The 25500-nt window shown below is 41.1% G+C and overlaps 1 protein-coding gene across 2 annotated transcripts in view; it reads right to left on the bottom strand.

Moving 5' to 3' along the window:
• The window catches only part of Zdhhc17 (zinc finger DHHC-type palmitoyltransferase 17), a 54725-nt gene extending 31407 nt beyond the window's left edge, over positions 1 to 23318 (bottom strand). Inside the window, exons 1-3 of one of the 2 annotated variants that reach the window (XM_027392439.2) lie at positions 23119 to 23318; positions 3397 to 3503; positions 1729 to 1851 (exon numbers count right to left, since the gene is read on the bottom strand). In XM_027392439.2, the coding sequence (XP_027248240.1) occupies positions 1729 to 1851; positions 3397 to 3503; positions 23119 to 23211 (323 nt within the window). In that variant the 5' untranslated portion in view covers positions 23212 to 23318. The remainder of the gene's footprint in view (positions 1 to 1728; positions 1852 to 3396; positions 3504 to 23118) is intronic. The other variant, XM_027392440.2, reaches the window with a different exon arrangement.
• Between the last annotated feature and the right edge of the window lie 2182 nt (positions 23319 to 25500).

The raw sequence follows: 25500 nt of genomic DNA, 5'->3' as shown, positions 1-25500 counted from the left end.
AGGCTGGAAGCAAAAGCTTACAGAATGTGAGCATGATAATTAGAACAGAGAACCGCATATTGTATGTTCCTTGACAACCAAATTCCTCCTTCTTTTGAACCCTACAAAAGGAAGCCCTAAACAATAATTGGGGCCTGTGGTAGTCTGAAGGAAAATGCACAAAGGGAGAGGCACTATTGGGAGGCATGGCTTTGTTGGAATAGAGATGGCCTTGTTGGAGGAAGTGTGTCACTATGGAGGTGGGTTTTGAGGTCTCATATATGCATAAGCCACACCCACTGTCTCAGAGAAGCAACAGAGAAGGGAATAGCCAGGTACAAGGAAAAATTAGGAAGAAAGAAGAAGGGAGATAAATACAGAAGGATAAGGATATCTGAAAAGGTTTTAAGCAATCATATATTTACCAAAAATTACATAATACATAAGTCTTTGTATACATATATAGTAGAAATGAAATTCTCCCAATGCATACCCCAAAGAGCCATAGACCATCTAAGAAAAACCACAACACCAGGCACAAGAAGCTCCTTTTGTTGGTTGTGTCACAGGGGTTGAAATAACTCTATTGTTAAGATACTGTGCTAAAAGCTTTTCTTCCAAAACTGATAAAAATATTATGAAATCAAAATTATTTGAATTCTCATTGAGATAAAAAGAAATTCATACTTTGTGGACACATCACGTCAAACTGCAGAAACGAGAAACAGAAAATCCTAAGAAAAACCAAACAACAAAAACTTGAAAAGTGCCATGCCTAGATGGATTTCTGACAAAAGCCAGAAAACAGTATAATGACCTTTGGGATGGGCAAAACAAGACACAGAAAACCTACCAACCTAGGTTTCTATTCCATGTGAAAGTTTCTTTCATAGAGATGAAATGAAGTACTTCCTAACAAACCAGAATTAGATATGAGAGTGTACACTGAAGACTGAGGAATTTCAGGAACCTGAAGGAGGGAAGAAGGAGCAAACAGAGCATGCTGTACAGGAAGCTGCCCCTCAGGGACATTAATACTTTCATGACTGTCACTGTGTAATCTTTGGCTAGTTCTTCCCGTGGCTTTAATACCTGTCTGCTCTTCACTCTCTGTGCTACGTTTACCTTTCCATTTCCACGAAGGTTGTTTTGGACTCATGTCCTCACCTAAAACATCTTACATTCTAAGATTACCAATGGACTCCTATCACTCAGCTCTTGCTTACCTCTTTCTTGTCAATAGTAAACAAACAGATTTACGATAAAGAATGGAAACCATTTATCACACAGCCCTGGTGTGAATTAGGTAAGAGTATCACCCATCAGCGTTTTAACACATCTTTCCTTTGCTGCTTTTCCCATGGAGAATCCATACTCAGAATGTAGGAGCCAAGTGAAGTCACCTAACATCAAGTCGAATTCTAATCTTTATTAGCTGTGATGATATTGTGTAGCATATTTATGCTTTCTACTTCAGTATTCTCACTCAAAATTGCTACATCTCAAGTGGAGTTATTTCAACAATTATGGCCAAAGAGAATATATGTAGAAAAGTACTCTACATGACTTGACTCACGTAAACTTTCAATATATATTAAACATAAGCTGTTGTTTTTTAAGGTATGCAGAATACAACCATGAAAGCTATGGATTTTAGAAATCATTAGTTCTTATGATAATTACTTTCAATAATTTTATAGTAATGGAGAAACCAGAAGCTTATTAATGAAAAGCACAGAAAGCACATACTTGACTAAATCTATTCTGTTGTTGATGGCAGCCCAATGAAGAAGTGTAACATTTTCTTTGTCTGGTTGTCGTACATCATAACCTGCTTCCACCAATTCTCGGCAGCGTTCATATATTCCGTATCTAGAAAAGAGAACAAGTAATGCTACCACTACTTAAAACGTTGAGGGGCTGGAGAGATGGCTCAGAGGTTAAGAGCACCGGTTGTTCTTCCAGAGGTCCTGAATTCAATTCCCAGCAACAACATGGTGGCTCACAACCATCCAAAATGAGATCTGGTGCCCTCTTCTGGTGTGGAAGTGAAGGCACACACTTCCATGTGTGCCTGGTTACACACATGGAAGCAGAAAGTTGTATACATGATAAATAAATAAAATCTTAAAAACGAAAAACATTGAAAGCTTTTTAGGAGACAGGATAGCCCAGGTTGGCCTTAAACACACAGAAACCTCTTACTTCAGTTCTCAAGTGACATCACACTTGGTTGGCTTAATGCTTCATTTTCATACTTAGAAATTAAAACTATTTTCCAACATACATTTGAAAATATCAGTATGTCAACAGCTTTTACTAACCCTTTTGTTACAAGTTTAAAATATTTCATTTGTAACAATGTAAAATTTCATGAGGTACAAAACAAAAAGATATCCAAAAAAAATACAAGTCAATTTCTTTCTATCAAAAAAGTGCATAAAAGTATGCAGATTTTAAATCTAAACAGAAGCTAAAGAATATTAAATTACAAGAAAATAAGTAATAGGGAATGCATAAGACATTATAGGACTAAACGTGAAAAAAACTGTTTTATATGAACTCTAGAATTCTCAATTTATAAATTATCTAATATTCCTGAAGACAAATAAAACTTTGTGTATTGGGGTAGGAAGTAAGTCATGGACGAGGGAGCGTCCATGAGCAGCTCCAGGAGGCTCCCATCTGATAAAGGAAACAAACACAGAAGTTGATCCTCACCAGTATGAATCAAAATTTACCTTTTAAAAGATTCATTTTACCAGTGTTTATCTGCATGTGTGTATGTATACCATGTGTGCACTGTGACTTTGGAGGGCTTTGGGGAGGGCTTTGGATCCCCCTAGAACCTGGGGCAACAGTTATGAGCTGCCATGTGGGTCCTGGGAACTGAGGTTTTTATTTAGAAGTACTTTCCAAGTATAAAGTTGATTTAACTATTAGAAAGAAGCTATGTGAATGAAACTAAAGTCATAATAAAAAATTAGGCCAAGCCAATAATCCATATGAAAATGGAGCTTTGATTTTTAACCAATTAGGAAGAGGTAGAAATACTGGTTTTAATTGCATAAAGAAAATATTTCAATTTCAATAACATTGTTTTAGTTGGTTGCTTGCTGCTAATTTTAAAGACTATCCAAAAATCACTTGAAAAAAGAAGGGTGTACTTCAGTTTATAGGCTACAGGGTATATTTCAGCTTATAGTTGGAAATGCTTTTTATTGTTCACGTTGAATATTCTTAAAGTACAATAATAAACTTCCACAAAATTGCAAGTATCAAATGCAAACAGCTGATGGGAATTACAACAATTTAACTGAGATACTGACATTTTCCCCAAGGCAATAGAATACATAATTCATATTCATACTTTACTTAAAACAAATGTCAAGAAAGAAAATAACAACAAAACCTTACTGTGTAGCTTTGACTATGTCCCATGTGCTATAGTCATCAATATGAGTTTTTCGCCCAAGAGGTTCACCATATCCATGGTTATAATGGCTTTGTGGCTTGATTTCCTGCTAAAGAGAAAAAGCACATAAGCAAGAAATGTAAAACTACAGAAAATATTTTAATGTTTTTATTTTTGTGCTATTTGGCAAATATTCACTATTGAAATAATTATGTTTAGCTTACTCAAAATCCATATTCTAGAGGAAAAGCATGGATAAATAAACCTTCCCCTTGTACACATCCCAAAACTAAAAAGCTCTGAAATTAGAAATTAATGCTAAATTAGCAATTGTCGTTTGTACCACAGAACTCTTTACATTTTCTGAAATTCTCATTCTCCTGTGCCAACTTGTCTATTACTCTAAAATAATAGAGTAATTATTATTCCAACACTATGTCCCAGATAAAACATAATACACTAACAAAGGGAAAGGACTTCGATGTTCTCTTAGAGGACTATAACATCTAAGAACATTCCTCTTCTAAGCATGGTGGCACACACCTTTAATCCCTGCACTGGGGAGGCAGAGGCAGGCCTCTGTAAGTTCAAGGCCACTCTGGTCTCCAGAGCTAGTTCCAAGATAGTTACAGCTACATAGTGAAACCCTATCTCAAAACAAACAAATCCTTCTATTCTCAGATACTGGCCTTTCCTAACCCTGTGTAGATAAATAAACTGCTCTAACAGAAAGCTGCCTGAATACAGTCGAGCATCCCATAACACTTCAGTCAACAACAGACCACAGAAACTTGTAGCCCCTTAAAATTATACTAGAGCTGAAACATTACCACATAGTATTTTCACTATAACTTTTAGGCCCTCCATACACTGACACACTGCAATGCAATGCAGCTCCACCTTCCTGATGGCTGAACTTTAAGGATAGCCCTGCTAAACTCCGATGCTCTGTCTTGAACTCCTTTTCCACATACCCACCCCCAATTCTCCTCACAGCTAGACTTTAAAATATGACAGGGTAGGAGCACATATCATCAAGTCCTCTACAACAGAGTAAAGCCTATCATGATACCAGTACCCTCTTTTAAAGACAGGGTAACCCAGACTGACCTCAAACTCACAATCCTCCTGCCTCAACCTCCCAAGTACTGGCATCAAAGAAATGTGCCACCATATGCATCTATACTGGTGCCCTTTATGGAAATAAAAGAATGAATGGAATTTATTTTTTCTTTGCTCAATTGAAAACACTTTAATCTAACACTAGGTGGGGCAAAGGTAGGTAGATCTCTGTGACTGACCATGGGCCAGTCTGGTCTATATAACAAGTTCCAGGACAGCCGAAGTCACACTAGAGAGACCCTGTCTCAGAAAAGCAAAACAAAAAAAGCTAACAAAAAAACTCTAGCTCATTTAACATTTCATTTCTTGAAGAAGTTATGAAAGGACAATATAACCCTATCAACAATGCATCATTAACTATTTTCCCATGGCACTGAACATTATTTTTAAATTGTTCCCTATTTAAAATAACACTTATGACGGCTATGGTAGCACATGCTTTCAACTCCAGCACTGAGAGGAAGAAGCAGGTGGATCTCTGTGAGTTTGAGGCCAGTCTGGTCTACATAGTCAGTTCCAGGACAGCTAGGACTATGCAGAGAGACTGTCTCAAAAAAGAAAGAAGAGAAAAGGGGAGAGGAGGGGAGGGGAGGGGAGGCAGAAGAAGGGAGGAGAGAGAGAGAGAAGGAAGGAAGGAAGGAAGGAAGGAAGGAAGGAAGGAAGGAAGGAAGGAAAAAGTAAGTATTAACATATTTTGAAGTATGAGGACTTTATTCTACTGCAGTCCTGAGACTCATTTAACATGTTTGAATTAGACTTGTCTATGCAAGATTAGATATTACCCATTTTTTTTACTTAAAGATGTCTGTCCCATTTCTAGAATTATTTCTGACATTATATGATTAATAATCACATACATTAATCTTTTCCTTGGGCTTCTCTGGTCTTGATTTTTATATTTAAATACAATTACAATCATTAATGCTATTTATCAATATTCCCACTTGTCTTCTCCAGCACATAGTAAGATTGTACAACTCCTGACTATTTGAAATAAGTCCGTGTCAGTTTTTATTTTTACCTGACTATGAACAAAGAATATATGCCACGCTCTTACTTTCTGTGGCATGGATACCAGCAACCCTTTTAAAGAGTAAAAATAGTCTTTCTGGGTCCCAAAGTAGCCACTGCTTACCCCATAATGTTTGTGTTGCATGAACATTGAAGCCATTAACACTTTAGGGTTGGAACTGCAGCAAAATCTAGTTTATCCTAACTAATAGAATCATGAGAGCTATTTACTTTGGGAAGTCTTATTAAGATAGATCTCTATAAATCTTAATTATATTTTAAAGATGGTTGTAATCACAATGTGTATTTGCTAATTTCTTTTCTTTTCTTTCTTTCTTTCTTTTTTTCAACACAGGGTTTCTCGGTAGCTTTGGAGCCTGTCCTGGAACTCACTTTGCAGACCAGGCTGGTTTTGAACTCACAGAGATCTTCCTGCCTTAGCCTCCTGAGTTCTGGGATTAAAGGTGTAGGCCACCACCGCCCAGCTCACTAATTTAATTTCTTATATGTGGCCATATATAATAATTTTCTTAGAATAATATCTCTTTGAATAGTCAAAAGTACAATTTTATTTCCTAAAAATAGGTGGTATTGTTTTCTCATTTTCATGTCCATAGCATTAGCAAAATGATCAAGTCACCTACATTAAACACTTTACAAGATTAACTGATTCTTTTTTATTTTTATTTATATTTATTTATTTATTTATTTTTGTTTTTTTCGAGACAGGGTTTTCCTGTGTAGCTTTGGAGCCTATCCTGGCATTGGAGCCTATCCTGGCACTGGCTCTGGAGACCAGACTGGCCTCGAACTCACAGAGATCCACCTGTCTCTGCCTCCTGAGTGCTGGGATTAAAGGCGTGCGCCACCAACGCCTGGCAAGACTAACTGATTCTTATCAGTGATGTGTGGAGTTGGAATGCTGCAGGTCCAGAGACAAACTGTCTTAGACTAGCTTAGCTCCCTAAATAGCTCCTTACAGCTTAATTCTCTATGTGAGCTAACACCTTTCAACTATTAAGTAAACCCTTCTGACTGTACAAATAGAGCTCTAGTTTCTTCCCATCAATCTGCAAACTAAGAATGACATTAGACAGCATCTGAGGCCTATGGGAAAAGATACCCCTCGTTTGCTTAACCCACTTTCTTGATGCTTCCAAAATATATTAAAAGGTGTCTAGGGTTATGATTCTCTGTTCTACTCTATAAAAACCTGATGAAGTTTGTTGTGACTTTAGAAGATGGTGCCTGGGGGTAATCTAAATATGTTTTTAGACCATGCTTAGATCTAAAATAAATTATTTATTACTCTTTTTTGGTTCAAAGTTATGTTTTGGCTTTTAACTTAAAAGTAAATAATAGTTTTATCTTCCAATTCGAGATTCTGAACAGCATCATTTTAATGCAGCTCCTCATTGGACAGAAATTATCTTGGAAGTCTCTTTTCCTCCTCCTTGATCAACAGCAGTTATTAGCATCCTAAACTCAACACCTCAGCATATTTCCAATAGGTTCCAAAACACCGGGTCAAATACAAAATGATTCTGAGAGATTCTGAGGAAATACCTTTTAAGCACTATAAGCTGCCTTTCCTTTTAAAATGTAAGTTACATACATGCAACTGTTACTTAAACTCAGTTATTAAAATGTAATCTGAGTGGTGCAGAAACAAGGTTAAAAAGCCTACATAATATGAATAATTTCTTAGAAGAATGTTGAACTCACATCTTTGTGAATAAACAAAGTCATTATGTATCTAGTTCAATACGCAGCCGAGTTCAATCAGCAAGGCTTATGCAAGGAATAACAGGATTAGATACACAACTAATCCTCCCAAGTAATGCACAAGTATGATGGGCTACCTTGTGGAGGGCTAGTCCTGTCCTGTGGGGGAGGGGACTAGTGGTGTCCCAGTTGTGTTGAGCAAATACTCTATCACTGAGCTACATTCCTCGGCTTTCATGTTTTCTAAAAGGCATTTATCTCTACCTACTAAATGCCCTAGCTAGAACACTCATTCAACCTTGACTGTTGATTCCAAAGCTCAAGAATGCTTTTCTCTAAACCAATCCTCACTGGCCCTTCTCTGTACCCCTTACAACACCTTCTCACTCTGCTCCTACATCTCTTCAGATTTTTATGATAGGGTTTATCAAGTAAATGAGAACACTTTAGCAATCACACAAAATCCTCCACGAACCTGTCCCAGTTTACTTTTTTCAACTTGTATCTACCATTCTCCTTCTCCTATACATTTGCAAGCTGTGCACTTTCAAACCTTGCTATCTAAGGCTCATGGTCTTCATCCTACTTAGTAGTACTGAGTGAGTGTAGGCAAACTTTTAAACCCTTCAATTCACAAGTATCACTTTCCCTTCCTCCTTATTTCCCTCAGGCTCCTATGTAGCCTATTACCTGAGCTCCCATTACTATGCAAACAAATCATTAAGCATTATGTCAAGGAATTATGTTAGTTTGCTATCTCTATTGTAATAAACCTAGTGGCTTAAAGCAACACAAATTTATTATTTTAGGCTTCTAGATCAGAAACCCCAAATCACTGTCGTTGTTTGCTAAAGGCAAGAACAACTCCCCATCATAGATCCTTTGTCATCTCTGCAATGACTTTCCTTCAGAGGTAATAATTATTGGTTCCAGGAATTAGGTCCCACTATCTTGGGACTTGGGGAGCACCTACCTACCAGAGAATAAACAGGATTAGAGAAGAGACAAAGTTCAAACTGCAGAGTTGGCACTGTGTGTAGTTCTCTCAACTACTGAATACCTATAGAGATATTCAAGTATGGACTTTCTCTACTGGGACATCTTGAGCTCTGAGGTCTACTCTCCAAGACTGACATAACACTGAGACAACACTAAAACAGCCCAGCCTGGCTTCAAAGGTGTGGACCTTCAGCTTTGTGTTCCCATGTGCTGGTGGGACAGGGGGTGTGAACCCATGTTCAGTTGATCTCGATTCTTGTCCTTGTTTGGTCACACAGCCCAATTTTAGCAAGAATGCTATTAGGTCAATCGAGAGAGAATCTCTTTAAATTCTTCAAAGAATCTTTGCTTATACTAAATTCTCTCTACATTGGACAGGCTGTTGGTGATAAAAAGTTGTGGGGTAAATCACAGCTACTTCCAGCAAGTTCAATCTCTCCCTTTAAAATGCAGGAGTCTTTATCAGGTCCTGCTCTAAGAACTGTGCTCCAAAAGCAAGCCAAGAAGAAAAAAAAAGTTGTCCCAAATACCCTATTCTCCACAAGTGTAGCAGGAACATTTATCTCTCACACCCAGATGCAAGCACTACCTTTCTGAGATTTATCAGCACTGATATAAAATGGCACTCCTTCACTCAGTGGTAAATAGCATTCATTACATCAGTAAACCACACAAAAACACTGCCCTACTGGACACAGCTGCTTATTCTTTCTGATGCTGTGATGCTTAGTTTGTCTTTTTTTAATCAAATTAGGAAAACATGTGCAGATAAAACAATTCAGTTTCTTGAACTTCATCATTAAGTTGTATTCCAAGGTAGTGAGTGGTTCCAATTTATACTCTTCACTAACAATGCAAATATTTTCTTTTCACTATACTTAGATTTATCAGACTTCTTCATTTGGGGAGACCTAAGAAACACCAAAAATTGCCATTTTGGTTTCTATTTCTCTGCAGCAAACTGAAGACAGCTTATGAAGCAAACATTATGCTGCAGGAAGAGTAGTCTCGGGACTCAGCAACACTAAGGTCAAATAATTCTGACGAAGGGATATGTGACTGACAGGAGATGGTTTAACATGGACGGATGGAAAGGAATTACAGACAAAGAATACCTGCAACTCCTTTAGGGAAGTTTTGTTAGGAATCAGACCAGAAATGAGATCTAAGGAAAATAATAATGTTTGGTTTCGTTTCAGACTGGGAATTTTTTTCACTAGTAGAAACAGTGAGGTAAAGCCAAGCACTGAAGATGCACAAGAGTGAATGAGGGACACAAGTCAGTGTAACCAGACATATGTAGTATTTTATGTGAAATACTAGTGCAAGAAATAAAAAATCTTCATATTGTATTTATCAATGAGACTACCCATTACAAAGATGTCCATTCTCCTCAAGTTTATAATACAATTTCTATCGAAATCCCCCAAGAGTCTTTGTGCCTATAGAAAGTTTATTTATAAAGGAAGATAACTTCTTTTCTAAAAGTCATTTTTAAAGAACAAACACACACAAACACACACATACACACACAAAAGAACGATCACACAATAAAAGTTATCAACACTGTAGAGTGTTGGCTTAGTTTTAGACCAAGAGACAGAACAACAACAACAACAAAAGAAAACAAAAGACCAGAAATTAAAACCCACATATGTGCAACTATTTTTTTAACAATATAAAAGCAATTCAATGGAGAAAAGAATTTGCTGAAATAAATGGATATCCATAGGCAAAAATTAAGATAAAAAAGATCAAACCAATATTTATAACTCAAATTATATAAAATTAATTCAAAGCTTACTACAAAACTGAATGTTAAAAACCACAGACTAAAAAAGGCAGTGAGACCACAGACAGCTAAAAGTTTTTTGTTTGTTTGTTTGTTTAATTTGTAACCTGTTCGGCGAAAGGCTAGGGCTTCTTACTGGCTTTCTCTTAATTATTAATTTTTATTTTTATAATTGTAATTAGACCAATTTTAAATTAGAAACAGACTTCTTTTACATGTCAATCCCAGTTCCCTCTCCCTCCCCTGCCCCCCAGCGGCCTCCTATCCCAACTCCTTTCTGCTCCCCAGGGAAGGTGGGGCCTTCCATGGGGGAATCTACAAAGTCTGTTATCATTTGGAGCAGAGCCGACCCTCCCCTGTGTGTCTAGGCTGAGAGAGTATCCCTCTATGTGGAGTGGGCTCCCAAAGTCCATTCGTATGCTAGGGATAAATACTGACCCCATAGATTGCCCAGACCTCCAAACTGGCATCCTTGTTCAGGGGCAGATAGCTAAAAGTTAAAGACATCAGGACAAAGCACACCTGTCAACAGTTTAATATAGCTCTTTGTTTTCTAGCCTCTAAAACTGGGGAGGAAAGGCTCTGTGTTTTAGCCTTTTTGTCTGTTATCTTATGGCAGCAGCCCCAGTGAAGACAGACAAAAGACACTTCACTAAGGATATAGGAATGAAAATATACATGAGAATATATATATATATATATATATATATATATATATATATATATATATGTTTTTCGAGACAGGATTTCTCTGTGTAGCTTTGGAGCCTATCCTGGCACTCGATCTGGAGACCAGGCTGGCCTCGAACTCACAGAGAACCGCCTGCCTCCCGAGTGCTGGGATTAAAGGCGTGCACCACCAACGCCCGGCAAGAAGGGATATTTAATACCACCATTTAATAAATCATCATTGAATATTATAAGGCATTGACTATTAGCCACTTCCCACACTCAGGAAATGGCTAACAGGTTATGGCTTTATCATCTTAAATATTAGGATGAGCTAAATGTCTAAGGGTGTGGTTGCCCATACCAGTCCCATACCCAGCACTCAGGATGATGAGGGAGGAGACATCACAAGTTCCTGGCCACCATAGGCTAGCTACACAGGAAGATGAAGTCTGTGGTGGTTTAAAAGAAAATGGCCCCAACAGGGAGTGGCACTATTAGGAGGTGTGGCTTTGCTGGGGTCAGTTTGGTTTTATTGGAGGAAGTGTGTCACTGTAGGGGTGGACTCTGAGGTCTCCTATACTCAAGCTATGCCAATGGCACAGTTCACTTCCTGCTGCCTGCAGATCAAGATGTAGAACTCTCAGTTCCTTTTCTAGCACCATGTCTGCCTGCATGCCCCCATATCCTGCCATGATGACAATGGACTAAACCTCTGAACTGTAAGCTACCCCAACTCAACGTTTTCCTATATAAGAGCTTTCATGGTCATGGTGTCTCTTCGCAGCAATAGAAATCCTAACTAAGACAGAAAGAAAGAAAGAAAGAAAGAAAGAAAGAAAGAAAGAAAGAAAGAAAGAAAGACAGACAGACAGAAAGAAAGAGGGAAGGAGAGAGGGGGGAGGGAGGCAGTGAGGGAAAGAAGTGGGGGGTAGGCTGAGAAATGGCTCAGTAGATAAAGTGATTGCTTACTTAGAGCCATATAGATATGGTAACCTGGCTTTAATCCCCAGCCCTTGGGAAAGCAGGCAGGTTCTCCAGCAAGCTAGCTAACTAAGCTAAAGCTAGCTGAATGTTGAGCTCCAGGTTCAGCAAGAGACTACTTTAACATATAAGGTGGAAAGCAATCAAGAAAGACAACCAGTAAAACACACACACACACACACACACACACACACAAGCACATCTGCTGCACATGCATACCCACATAAAAACCACATGGTGGGGGGAAGAAAAGAAAAAGGTCATAATTTAATAGAATTGCTGCTTCAAAAATCTATTTTTAGGCTTGACATAAAATATCTGAAACCAAGTCATACCTTGTCATCTTTGGCCTAGTTAAAACTTTCCCTACTTGAGTGATGGCAATAAAGCAAGTTTGTTCCTTATTCCCTAAACCCAAATCAAACAAACCCACAGGTGTTGCTGTAATAAAATCCAATGGTCAGTTATCAGTACCTATGTAAATAAGCTCCTCATCCATGTGTGTTTGCTTTAAAATACTCAGGAATGGAGGCCAGCAGATGGCTTGACAGATAAAGGTGCTTGCTGGGTTAGCCTGGGAACTGCAATTCAATCCCTGGAACTTACATAAGGGTAGGGAGACTCAACTCTACTTAGTTGTCCTCTAAGCACACGTGCTGTGACACATGCACCGTGACACATGTAACCCACACGTGATGCAACACATGCACGGAGCGTGCGCGCGCGTGCGTGTACACACACACACACACACACACACACACACACACACACACACACACACACACATCCACAGACATTCAGTCATTTTAGAATTTTTAACTAGCAAATCCACAACCTTGCCTTTCCCCAGCAAGAGGTCAACACTACCATATTCATCAAAAGTGTCTCCTCTTTCCCTACTTTCAATTCACCCTTTTAACCTCTCATACATACTACAATGTATGTATAAAATGGTACATTCAAACTATGGAATAACAATCAGTAACAAAAGGGGATGAATTGCCACAAATACCTGAAAAATCTCCAAGAATTATATCGAGTGGGAAAAATAAAAAAATAAGTCCTCTATGGCTACACACTAAATTATTCCATTCATGTAACACATTTGTGTATATGAGTTTGAAGGCTAACAGTTAACAACATGGGTTGTCTGTCTCAACTGCTCTCAATCTTTTTTTTTTTTTTTTTGATTTATTATTTTTATGTATGGCATCCTCAGAGGCCAAAAGAGGCGCCAAACTCCCTGGAACTGGAGTTACATGGAGTTGTAAGCCACCCAGTGTAGGTGCTAGAAACTGAATTCTGGTCTTCTGGAAGAGCAGGGACCGAGTCATGGCTCCAGCCTTTTCCTCCACATTATTTTCTGAAACAGCCTCTCTCTGAACCGGGAGCTCAACATCTGGGTGGACTGGCTGGCCAGCAAGCTCTAGGACCCCTCTTCTACTATACACCCTTCTATACCTGTTACATTTTTGACAATAATTATGTCATTAATTCTTAATGTTTAAAAAATATTGTGGCTTAAAATTTTTCCTATCTTGAAAACCCATTTGCTATCCAATAAAACAGAACAAATCACATGCTAGGTTGATAGATCATTCAGAAATCTTAAGTTTATATTTAGTCAGCTTGCTATATAATGCTAGGCTCTAGTGTGTTCCATTTTTTCCCCCAGAATTATGCTCCTTTTTTTGGACTGCATTCAATTACACACACACACACACACACACACACACACACACACACACACACACACAGAGAGAGAGGCTGGAGATGTAGCTCAACTGGGAGAGTGCTTGCCTAATACATATGAAGACCTGGGTTCAATCCCCAGTAAATCCTGGGTGGTGGAGCACCTGTAATCTCAGCATTTATAGCAAAAGGATCAAAAGGTCAGGGTCATCCTCAATTACATCACAAACTCAAGGCCAGCCTAAACTAAACAAGACTTTATCTCACATACACACAACAAAAGTTCAATGATGGGAATCTTTGAAATCAAGTTAGTTAATTTTCTAAATAAACAAGTTAATTTTCTCCTGGGGGCTGGAGAGATGGCTCAGAGGTTAAGAGCTCCGACTGCTCTTCCAGAGGTCCTGAGTTCAATTCCCAGGAACCACATGGTGGCTCACAACCATCCATTATGATATCTGGTACTCTCTTCTAATGTGCAGATATACATGGAAGCAGAATGTGGTATACATAATAAATAAATAAAATATTTAAAAAACCTGTTTTAAAAAAGATCCTGCTTATCTATACTATCATATTCAAATGTTTAAAAGAATTCAATGTTTACAATTTATTCATAATTAGACCTACAAAACACTGAAAAATGGGGCCAGGCATTGGTGACGCACGCCTTTAATCCCAGCACTCGGGAGGCTAAGGCAGGCAGATCTCTGTGAGTTCGAGGCCAGCCTGGTCTCCAGATCGAGTGCCAGGATAGGCTCCAAAACTACACAGAGAAACCCCATTTACAACTTCAGGGAAGGTACATGGACAATCAAAATCTCAAAGTAAAAACAAAACTTAAAAGCAAGAGTCTCATCCACATCAACTCATCTTGAAGTGCATAGGAAAACTAATGTCACAGGTTAGAGTTGGCTCAGCAGCAGAGGAGCACAGCTCTTACACGGAGCCGCTGCCGCTGCTGCTGCTGCTCCTTGTGAGTCTCCCTGAGGAGACACACAAGTCCTGTAGCTCCAGCTCAGGATTCTGACACTCTTGCATTCATGCACAACCCCCATGGCAACACACACACACAAATCTAAAAAACAACATTTAAAGGATAAATACTAACAGCTAATTTAACTTCCTAGGTACTGTTCTAAACTTTATTTGGAGACTTTAAAATGAGGACATGACTGCTAAGGTATGGCCTAGGGGGAAGTTTTTGTTTTAATGTGAGTGAAAGGGCAGCCAGAGGCATCTGGAAGAGTTCAGAACAGAAAGAGAAAGTAACAGACTGAACATGGCCAGCCAGAGAGGGGAGACCAGACCCAAAAGCCAGGCTATAAGGAGAAGTGAGTAGCCTGGGCATGGGGTAAGATGGCACTCCTGAGCAGGAGAAGTTAAATATGTCGAGGGAGGAGGTAAGAAGAGCTATTCGTAATATGGAGGAAGCCTGGAGACCAGAGTGTGCTTTGGATGCTAACAGGCAATGCAGATAGCCATTTGTCCCTTCTGCCAGTGATAAGGGAACTGCCTCCTTTGTTAGGGGGAACCGGCTTCACCAGTTCCTGAGGAACTCTGGCTTTTTCTGCCCTCCAGAATTCGGATAGTGGAGTTTCCTTTGGAACAGATACTGACAGTTTCACTGTAAAGAACACCATTACTATACGGTGTCACAAAGACAAAACAGCCAATGGAACTAATTACAACATGCTTTTACCATTTAGAATTTTTACATAAGAATTGGAGGATTATTTATAGTAATTAAAAGATCTTTTTATAGCATTAGAGCAAGAGTTAATTAGTTACTGTACTACTAAATCTTCATGGTCAGAGTTGGTCTCCTGTCTGTCACTGTTTTACCACTTATAAGCCACCAAAAAACAACAGAATAAAGCATTTTCTAAAGACCTATTATCCCTGGGCTCTCCTTCCAAGCTACATTCCACATGTTCCAGTGCTACAATTTTCTTGATATACAACCTAGATATAGTTTGAACATAGCCAAGAATCATCCATTCTCAAATATCCTTTCAGTGAATTGCTGTATAAAATGAGGGGCAGCAGATGTACATTTACACTGTCAGAACAATCAAAGATAGCCCGTGTACGAGGGTGACAACTAGCCACTTACCACTACATGGCCAAAGCAAAAGGCACCACTCACTGCAAAACACAAATCTCAATTTCAGTTTGAAAATGGTAAAGTATAGCACTTAGATTATATAATATTAAATGAGTTCACAGCCTCAGGGGAAAATGTATATTCTCTCCCATATGCAGGATCTAGACAATAGACAACATATGTGTATCTGTAAACAAATGTGCGTGTGGGTACAGTACAACATGTAGAAATGAGAACAAACTAAACATTAGGCTATGAGGAAGGACTGAGTGCAGGTATGAGCTATGAAACAGTATATACAAGCCCTCTGCTTATCCTTGAAACAACCAGTATTACTTACTTTAGTACTTCAGTCTTTCTTATCTCTAACCTAACATATACATACTTTGGGGAATATTATTTTAAGATGTGTGACTTTTGTTTATGCTGCATTTCTTTAACTCTGTGAAGCTGTGATTCTTTGCCTGTCTAAAACACCTAAATAAAGAGCTGAAACGGCCAATATGAAGGCAGGAGCAAGGATAGGCCTGGCTGGCAGGCAGAAAATATAAATAGAAGAGGAAGAGGAGGATGTCAGGGACCAGCCACCCATCCAGCCACAGAGTAAGAAGGAAAGTAAGATAAACAGAAGAAAGATAAAAGCTGAGAGACAAAAGGTAGATGGGATAATTTAAGTTAAAAAAAGCCAACAAGAAACAAGTCAAGCTAAGGCCAGGCATTCATAAGTAAGAATAAGCCTCCATGGGAGCTGGGTGGTGGGCCTCTCAAATAAATAAATCACGCATCATGTAACATATATTTAAAACATGTTAGGTTATGTACATAATATATGCACCATTATTGCTCAATTTAAGGTATTTGAGGTATTATCTATTATTACTGTGGTAGTTTGAATGTATTTGGCCCCCATAACCTCATAGGAAGTAGCACTATTAGCAGGTGAGGTTTTGTTGGAGTGGGTATGGCCTTATTGGAGGAAGTGTGTCACTGTGAAGGCAGGCTTTGAGGATTCCTATACTCAGGATACTACCCAGTGTCTCACTTGACTTCCAGTACCACATCTGCCTACATGCCACGCTCCCCACCATGATGAGAATGGTCTGAACCTCTGAAACTGTAAGTGAACCACAATTAAATGTTTTACTTTATAAAAATTGCGGTAGTCATGGTGTCTCTTCACAGCAATAGAAACCATAACTAGGACAATTACATTAATAGCTAAAATCTACTGTGTTTGTCAATGGCTAAACACAGAACTTTGCTTATGCAAAGGTTTATCAGCTCATTTACTCATTACAATAACCTCACAGTATTATATGGTGTTAGCTTAGACAGCTGGCACACAAGAGTTCCAAACTTGTCCAAGTCAGTCATCTAGTAAGTAACAGAACTGAGATTTCAACACAAGTTCTGTTATTGCTCAAATTGAGATCTGAATACAAGTTCTTCATTCATTGCTCACACATATTTCTATTTACACACTTCATAGTCCACTCAATACTTTTAAGATAATTCTCACAAATTATCTAATGAAATAATTTAAGATGAGAATTCGAATGTCCTAGTTTCATTTCTGTTGCCATGATAAAATGCCTTGACCCAAAAAAACCAACCAAACAAAAAAACCTTGGGGGATAAAACGGTTTACTGTAGTTCATGATTCCAGGCACAGGAAGTCAGTCACAATAGGAAGTCCAGGAATCAGGAACTTGAAGTAACTCATCACATCCCGTAAAGAGCAGAGAGAGAATGCATGCATGCCCAGTGCTCCACTTACTTTATGCAGTACAGGACCCTAACCACCTCCCCTCCAGGGAGAAGGGGGTGTGGCGCCACCCACTTTGAGGCTGGGTCCCATCAGTTAATGTAGTCATCCAGACAATGCTCCAAAACCAACCTAATCTAGACAGTTCCCAGTGAGACTCTCTTTCCAGGGGATTGATTCCACATTGTGTCAAGTCAACAATTAAAACAAACCATCACCTGGGCCCACACCTGTAATCCCAGTACTTCAGGTGGAGGCAAAAGAATCTGGAACTCAAGGCTGAAGTTCAGGCATTATGCTGGCCTGACTCTGTTACCTGGCGGAATCCACCCAGGCAGTACCCTGGTCAACCCAGGGTTCCATGGGAACTAAGTCTGCACACAGGTGTAGAGGACCCCTTTAAAAGACAGACTCCTGCCCACTTACGCTCTTCTCTCTTCTCTTCTCCCACATACGCTCTCTCTGCCCATCTGTCTCTTCTCTCTGCCTCTCTATGGCGACCGGCCATGGTGGTCAGCCATTAACCCTGTTCCTCTTCTCTTAGTCTCTCTAACTCTGCCGGGCCTATAATAAACTGGTTAATATGTCTAATAGTCTCATGTCTCTTCTTGCGCGTCTTCTTTTATTTCTAATTTAAGCAAAAGAATAACAAAGGTCATCTTGAACTATGCAGTGAATTCGAGGCCAGCCTGAACTACATCAGACCCTACCTTAAAAAAAGAATGAAATAAAGATTGGGGGAGGAAATACAGAACAGAAAAACGGCATTTTACTTTTCTCAAACCAAGTAAGAATTTTGGCTCTAATATTTTTCAACTTTGGATTTATTATACTCCGTAAGGTAAATGGTTAATCTTGTTTTCATTTTCTACAGGGACTCAGTAGTTATTATGACTTTAAATCTAAATTATGATATGATTTAGAGCATTTTTGCTTCAATTAAAAAAGAGAAGGAGGTTGGAAAGATAGCTCAGTTGAGAGCACTTGCTGGCCTTGCAAAGTTCAGTTCCCAGCACACACATGGGATAGCTCACAACTGCCCAGCTTAAGAGGGCTCTGCTGCCCAAATCTGGCCTCCATAAGCATGCACATACATTCACACAAACACATGCACATAAGTAAATAATAAAAATAAATCTTTTTTGTTTTTTTGAGACAGGGTTTCTTTGCATAACTCTGACTGTCCTAGAACTCACTTTGTAGACCAATACTTAACAGGATGAAAAGTACAAAGGGAAAAAGGCAAAGTCATCACTACTAGAGTCTGAAAACTGAGACTTTATGAAGAAACCCTGTGAAGACAGCAAGTACTTTACTTCAATATTCCACCAAAACAAAGCATGAGAAAAGAAAATGGATAAAAACAAATGTAAAATAAAGTGTCATCACTGAAAACACACCTGTTCTGGGGGTTGTGGGAAGATGCAGTATCAGGTTTTGAAAATGAGGGAAAAAAGGAAGAAAGCAGTAAGTGAAAGCCCAGATAATCTAGGCATCCCAGCCCAATGCTGTCAGATCTCTGAAGCACAGAGCTGCTAGGATACGCTGCAGAAGGGAGTTTTGTAATGGTTCATTCAAGTGCTGAGCTGATCTGCTGAGACTCCACCACTAGGAAACAAGAGCCTGCTGGCCTGTAGATCAGCATATGCTCTTTGTCCCTCTTCTACAGTCTTCTAAGGGGTTATTCTAAGTGATGGGAACCTGACCCTGCTGGCAGGCTTTATACTCTATTCAGCACTGACTTGGACTCAATAGAGTGGTTCATAGACATTTATGCTCCCAACTAGATTATTATTTTCTGGAAAACACATTACCCTTTTCACTTTAACGCATATGACCTAAAATAGTGTTGTGTGTAAAACAGACGTTCAAGTTGATTACCCTGAAAAAAAAATCACAACTTCAATAAAAACATCAGAGTTCAAAGAGATTTGGGGGATCATCTAGTCTAGTCTCTTTATCTCAAAAGCAAAGAAACTAAGAGCATTTAAGCATCTACTAACTCAGTTACAGACCTAGGACTAGCCCTAATCTCTGATGGTCAGTTTATCTAGTTCCAAATAGCCTCTAATTCTTCCTCTGTGATAAAATGAATTATCACCTATTGCAACAGAGCAAAGGTAGTATCAACTTCCCTTTCAGTATTCGCTATGTGATATGCCATGGCCTTCAGAAGGTTTGTCTGTGAGTCCAAATGTGTGATGGCTGCTTTTCAAAAAGTAGCTTGTCTAATACTATGCTCACAAATTGACAAGGTAGGTAATAGCACCCCAACTTCACAAATGAGGAAAATAAAATTTCACTATGATGACAGTGAACAGCAAACCCACATTAATAAGTATCCTATAGTGCCTTTTGATCTTAAACACACACAAAATTCTAAATTCAGTGCCACACCTGGTTCAAACCTGATACAAGTGTTTACATGACTCACTAAACAAATGGTATTTCATTTAAAAAGGTTTTCTTACCAAAGATACCTCTAGAAATATTTCACTGTCCAGACTTGTGTAAAAAAAGGTTTTAGCAGTGGGCAGTTTCCATACAAATTGGTGACTTAGCAATAGCTGATTCTATCTATCTAGGATCTGTCTATTTATCTAAAGTGGATGGGGCTATCGTGCTGTAGCCCTGGCTAGCAGGGAGCTCACAGCCTTCCTGTTTCAGTTCCTCAAGTATTTGTATTCTCGGTGTGTTCTACCAGGTTTGGCAACAGCTAAGCTCTCTATCCTACAAATAATTCATCTATTTAACAAATACCTAGAAACTATTTTTGTGACAGCATTAATGCTAAAGAAAAAAGTAAAATGAAACATCCCTACAAAATGCAAAGCCAACAAATCAAACTCACATAAATTTCTAAATTACTCAAAAAGTAGTTCTTTTGGTAGTGAGAGTGGAAAGATGACCTTAACAGAGTGCCTACAGTGTGTTCACTCATATTCTGATGTGTATCCTCTTAAAGCTAAACAAATCCTGGCACCATCAGTGTTTTCTAATGAACAAACAGAAGCTTAAAGAAGTTTGCCTTCCTATCATTCCATTGTTGAGGATTCCAAATTGGAATCCAGGACTGGGAATGAGGCTCCATTGGTAGAGCGTTTGCCTAGTATACACAAAGCATGAGATCAATCCCCAGCACTTTGTTGAAGTGTGAGGATCAGACTCCAAGGTCATCCTTTACTAGGATGGAGGCTAGGCTAACCCCACCCACTTTCGATAAACAGACAAATCCTAGATAGATAGAATCAGGGTTGTCTGAAAGAGGGAGAGAAGGAGAAAGAGGAGAAGGAAAAGATAAAACAGAAGCAGCAGAATTGTAATCCCAATCACTCTGGCCCCAAAGCCTGTGTTCTCCATTATCTCATGTAACCTCCTTAACGAGCCATTAGTAAAGTGTAGTTATCATCTTCATCATCATCCCAATTTCACACACTCAGAGAAGTAACAGACCCCTGTTCTGCCCCTAACACACTCTAAGGAGCAGAGTAATACCAAGTCCACAGCAGGTGCAAGAAACTAACCACAGAAAAAAATGACGACTTCAGTCAGTCCCCAGAGTTCGAGAATTTAAACTACTAGACCTTGTGCTTACAGGGTAAAAGGAACATATATCATACCAATTTCAACTCTGAACAAGAGGGAAGTTGACTTTCTAGTAATATACCATCTATTAAATAATAGACTGATGACACCTAAACTTCAAGCTCTCTATCATATCAAGCAATCTCTAAACTTATTAGCAAGTTAAAAAAAAAAAAAAGTTTGCCAGGCTGTGGTGGTGCATGCCTGTAACCCCAGTACATGGGGAGGCAGGCAGATCTCGGTGAATTCAAGACCAGCCTGGTCTACAAAGCAAGGGCAGTCAAGACTGTTACACAGACAAATCCTGCCTCGAAAAACCAAAAAGTTTCTGAGATAGTCTCACTATGTAATCCTGGATAGCCTGGAACTTGCTATGTAGACCATATCTTACTCAGAGATATTCCTGACTCTGCCTCCCAAATACTGGGCGTGCACTACCACACCCTGCAAAATTATGTTTAGAGTAACAAACAACACACTTTTACAAAGCAACACCTTTTTGTTTTGTTTACAGTTTGGTCTGGTTTTTGGAGACAGGGTATCATTTAGCCCAAGCTGGCCTCCAACTCCTTATACTGTTTGGGCTAGTTCTGAATTCCTAATCACCCTCCCTCCACCTTCACCAACTGTCCTAAAATACTTAGGGCACTTTAAGTGCTTGAAACATACACACAGGAACAGATGAATAGAAATATTCCTTAACCACAATTGCAAAATGTCTCAAAACTTTCTGGACATATTTTTAGGGCTTAAGTGTAAACCAAACGAAATGTCTCTAATGCCAATTCTAAGATTGTTACCACTTCCATTTTTTAATGATTTGTTTATTTTACTTCATGTGCACTGGTGTTTTGCCTGCATGTATGTCTGTGTGAGGGGTGTCAGATCCCCCAGAACCGGAGTTAAGACAGGTGTGAGCAACCATGTGGTTTCTGGGAATTGAATGCAGGACCTCTGGAAGAGCAGCCAGTGCTCTCAACCACTGAGCCATCTCTCCAGCCCCTACCACTTCATTTAAAAAAAAAAATTTATTCTTACTGCATAGTTCTGTCAGAAGCCCAAAGTAACTTTTTTTTAATGAGACTTCTCCGGGCACGTATTTCTAAGAAGCTGTCTAGTTTTGGGTGTAATGAAGTTATGAATGAGATGATGACTGATGACGGAGAGTGAACATATGAGAAAGTGGTCCTTGTTATTCACAGTTTTCTCAAGATACAAAAATCCAGAAAGAAAATCAATTTCAAGCCAAGTAACCACCTTTGTTGGCCCGGCAGTGAACACCACAGATCTGTGCACAATATTCAACCTCAAGACACGACCTGAATTCTACAGGGAGAAGCGCTCCTCTTTCCTCCCTTCCCCGCATCTCACCGTGCACCGTTAAAACCGAATGAATACACATTTGCTTCGAGGTCTTTGCTAAACACAAATCGGCCACAAACGGGGAGGTAAACAGCTACAGAACGTGGCCGATATTCGCTTGGATAAGAAGATACAAAAGAAACGATGGGAAACGTGTTGCACTGTCTATCCATCCTCCCCGACACAGACCCGGGTCCTGAAACAGCTGTACTCTGACAAGCTAACGTACCTGTGTGTGTGTGTGTGTGTGTGTGTGTGTGACCAGTGTGTGTGGACCGGGGGGGGGGGGTTATCCCGAAAATTCTGACCGCTCTTTGTTTTTGTTTTAATTTTAATGGCTTAAGGGCAAACACTCAAAACCACCGAACCCGACGTCCTGAGCGGCGAGTTGGTTGCTCTGACTTATCCTGGAAGGACATCACTTTGCCCAAGAAACTACAATTGACCCCACCAGGAGTGAAGTGATGGGGAAGGCAGTGTCACCCACCCACCCACCACGAACGAGGAGAGCAATGCAAAGCACATCCGCTCGCTGCTCGCCCTGGGAAGGCTTGGAGCGAGACCAGGGGCTTCAGCGCAGGTTCCAAAGTGTCAGCAGGCCCCCCCGTCGCCTCTGCACCCGCCGGCAGCGCGGCGACCTAGCAGACCCATCCACATCTCCACCTCTGTCCTCCAGGCACCGCCAGGGACGGCGTCCCAGAGCCCGCCCCGGCCGGGCCCGCCCCGCTATCTCCTCCCCCGTTATCCGCTCGCCACCGCGCTCGGGCCTGGACTCCCTCCTCCAGCCTCCCTCCCCGGGTTCCGCGCGGACCCCCTCGCGGACGCCTTCGGCCTCCGCCCTTGGCCAGCCTGAGGGAGCGAGGACGGCGGGACCCAGGGCCCGGGACCAGGCGCTCGTCGCGGCCCCTCACCTCGGGGTGAAGAAGGGGCACGCAGCCCGTTTCGGTATCGTACTCATCCGGGCCGTCCGCCATCTTGGTGTTAAATCCCTCCTCCCGCTGCATGCCGGGAGAAAGCGTTTCAGCCTCGCGGGGCTCGGCAAAGGCGGAGGGCGAGCGCGAGCCCCGACGAGGGCGACGCGGCCGCCGCCTCCTCCTCCTTTTCCTCCTCCTCCCCCTCGCCCAAAGCCCCCGGGACGCCCCCTCAGCCCCTCCCTCCGCGGCGGGCGCGGGTCCCGACGCGCGTGCGCGGTCCGGGCCGGGGCGGGAGTGTGAGAGCTCTGCTGCACTGCGCCGGGACAACGGACAGCGCTGGGCGTGGGCGTCGCGATCCGGGGGCGGGTCCCGGTCGCAGACCGATGCTGGTCCGCTCGGGTCACCCGGGAAAGGCGGCTAGAGGAAGGACCTGGTCCCAGAGCTGGGCAGTGCAGGGCCGGGACCCCTCCCAGGGAAGCTCGGGGGGCCTCGGGCGTTTGCCTCTCTAATCTCTACCTGTGCCTCGGGGACACCCGAAGGAACAAGGACAAAACCTGGCTTCTTGGGAAAGCTTTTTGTTATGTGATCCCGTCTTGCCCTCTTTGGCATTGAGCTAGTGCCTTTCTAAATCATTGTTTTACAAGGTCAAAGCCCCACTCATCCCCCCCCCCCATCTGCTACATTTTAATATAACCTAGGAATTCAGATGTGAAAGCACCGGAGTGTGACCTAGATAAAAATGACTAAAGCCATCTTTAAGAGGATATTAGGGCTGGGAGGGGGGCTGGTGGAAGGATTCTAGATTGGATTTGTTTCTGGTTTGGGCTACGAGGGATTGTGAATCTCTACCGCTCCAGGGCACATTCAGCAGAGAGCGATTAAGAAACCCGACCGATTGGAGATCCTGATAGTAACCAGTTAAAGGCAAATCAGTTCACCAGGAATCGAATCCTGCAATCGAATAAAACCAGATTTGTTTGTAAAACGGGAGGAAGGCACGGTAGAGGAATAAAGAATAGAGATGGAGGAGGACTCCCCCCATTCCCCCTTTGTAAGGTTTAGCTTCCCGCCAAAAGAATCCGAGGAGGGTCTAGGGAGAGCTGGGATCGGTTCTGGATTGGACCTCGATTCTGAGGAGGTGAGGAAAAACCGGGAATAGCAAGGCATTGGATGCGATCCTGAGCCCAGGACAATTTAATGACTGGGCGCTCCCAGTAACAAATGCACATGACAAAGCAGACTTATATTCGTTGGTAAAAGAGCAGTAATCTCTCAGAAAAGGATGACTATGCGGTTTTATAGCTGCTTCTGGTGAGAGGAAAGAGGCAGTACCCATGAGTGTCCTCTCAGCACGGCTTTTCCTTCCTTCACGGACCGATTTTCATTCTTCTAGTCCCGGCAGAAACCAGGAATCATGCAAACCTAAACAGAATTTCGAGTTCTCCGTTTACAGCGCCAATCTTTCCCCCAGTCAACAAGGACAGAATCCTTTGATTGGAATATTCCGGCCGCATCTCCTTACCCTGACGCTTTTTGCTTTTTTTTTTTTTTTTTTTTTTTTTTTTTTTGCATTTACTTAAATCTAGAGAAAAGAGTAAAGAAAGTTGAGTGAAAGAAACCGTTGAGAGGCTGCGGCATTAAAACAAAAATCCTACACTGAATGAAGTAAATGAGGGAAATAGGCATGGAGACCAAGAAAACATTCGGTGAATGACCGGATTAGAAGTGTTAGTGCAGGGGGATGGTGGGCATAGCCATAAAAGAGGTGTGCACTGTGGGAACCCTGGCTTCCCAGGATGCTGGGATAACAAGAGTCAGAGTCAAATGGAATCAGCAAAAATCTGCCATTTAGCCCACATAGTGTTAGACCCCCCCGGAAAACTCAAGTATCCAGGGTCCCAGGCCACAACTTCGGTCACCCCAATCACCAGGCGGATTCGAGCTTGATGCAAACTGCACGAGGCTTTATTGTAATTTAACAGCTAACCCCATGTTAGCTCGAGTCTTTCACCCACCCACAATGGCGGATGGCTAGCAAAAGATAGCTCCTAGGGCCTCTTAAGAGATCTTATAGGGCAGCGTAAGGGGAATGTCTAGGGGTACGCACAGGCTCACTATTGGTGTGCCTCTAGGCTTGGAGGGCTTGCCCTGTGTTGATTGGCCAAATGGTTGTTATGGCCCATAGGCCCTCCCAGGGTAGTTGCTATGCTTTGTGTGTCATTGCTGTGCGCTTGTCCGTAAAGCACACCCAGGGTTGTAAAGCATAGCGCCACCAGCTAACTTCTGATTGGTTCCTTGTCACGAGGCAGGCATCTGATTTTCTAGTGACTAACTTCTGATGGTTTCCTTGTCACGAGGCAGGCATCTGACTTTCTAGTG

Source organism: Cricetulus griseus (genome assembly GCF_003668045.3).
Source record: "Cricetulus griseus strain 17A/GY chromosome 1 unlocalized genomic scaffold, alternate assembly CriGri-PICRH-1.0 chr1_0, whole genome shotgun sequence".
NCBI classification, from domain to species: domain Eukaryota; kingdom Metazoa; phylum Chordata; class Mammalia; order Rodentia; family Cricetidae; genus Cricetulus; species Cricetulus griseus.
This window is presented reverse-complemented; position numbering and strand designations above follow the sequence as displayed.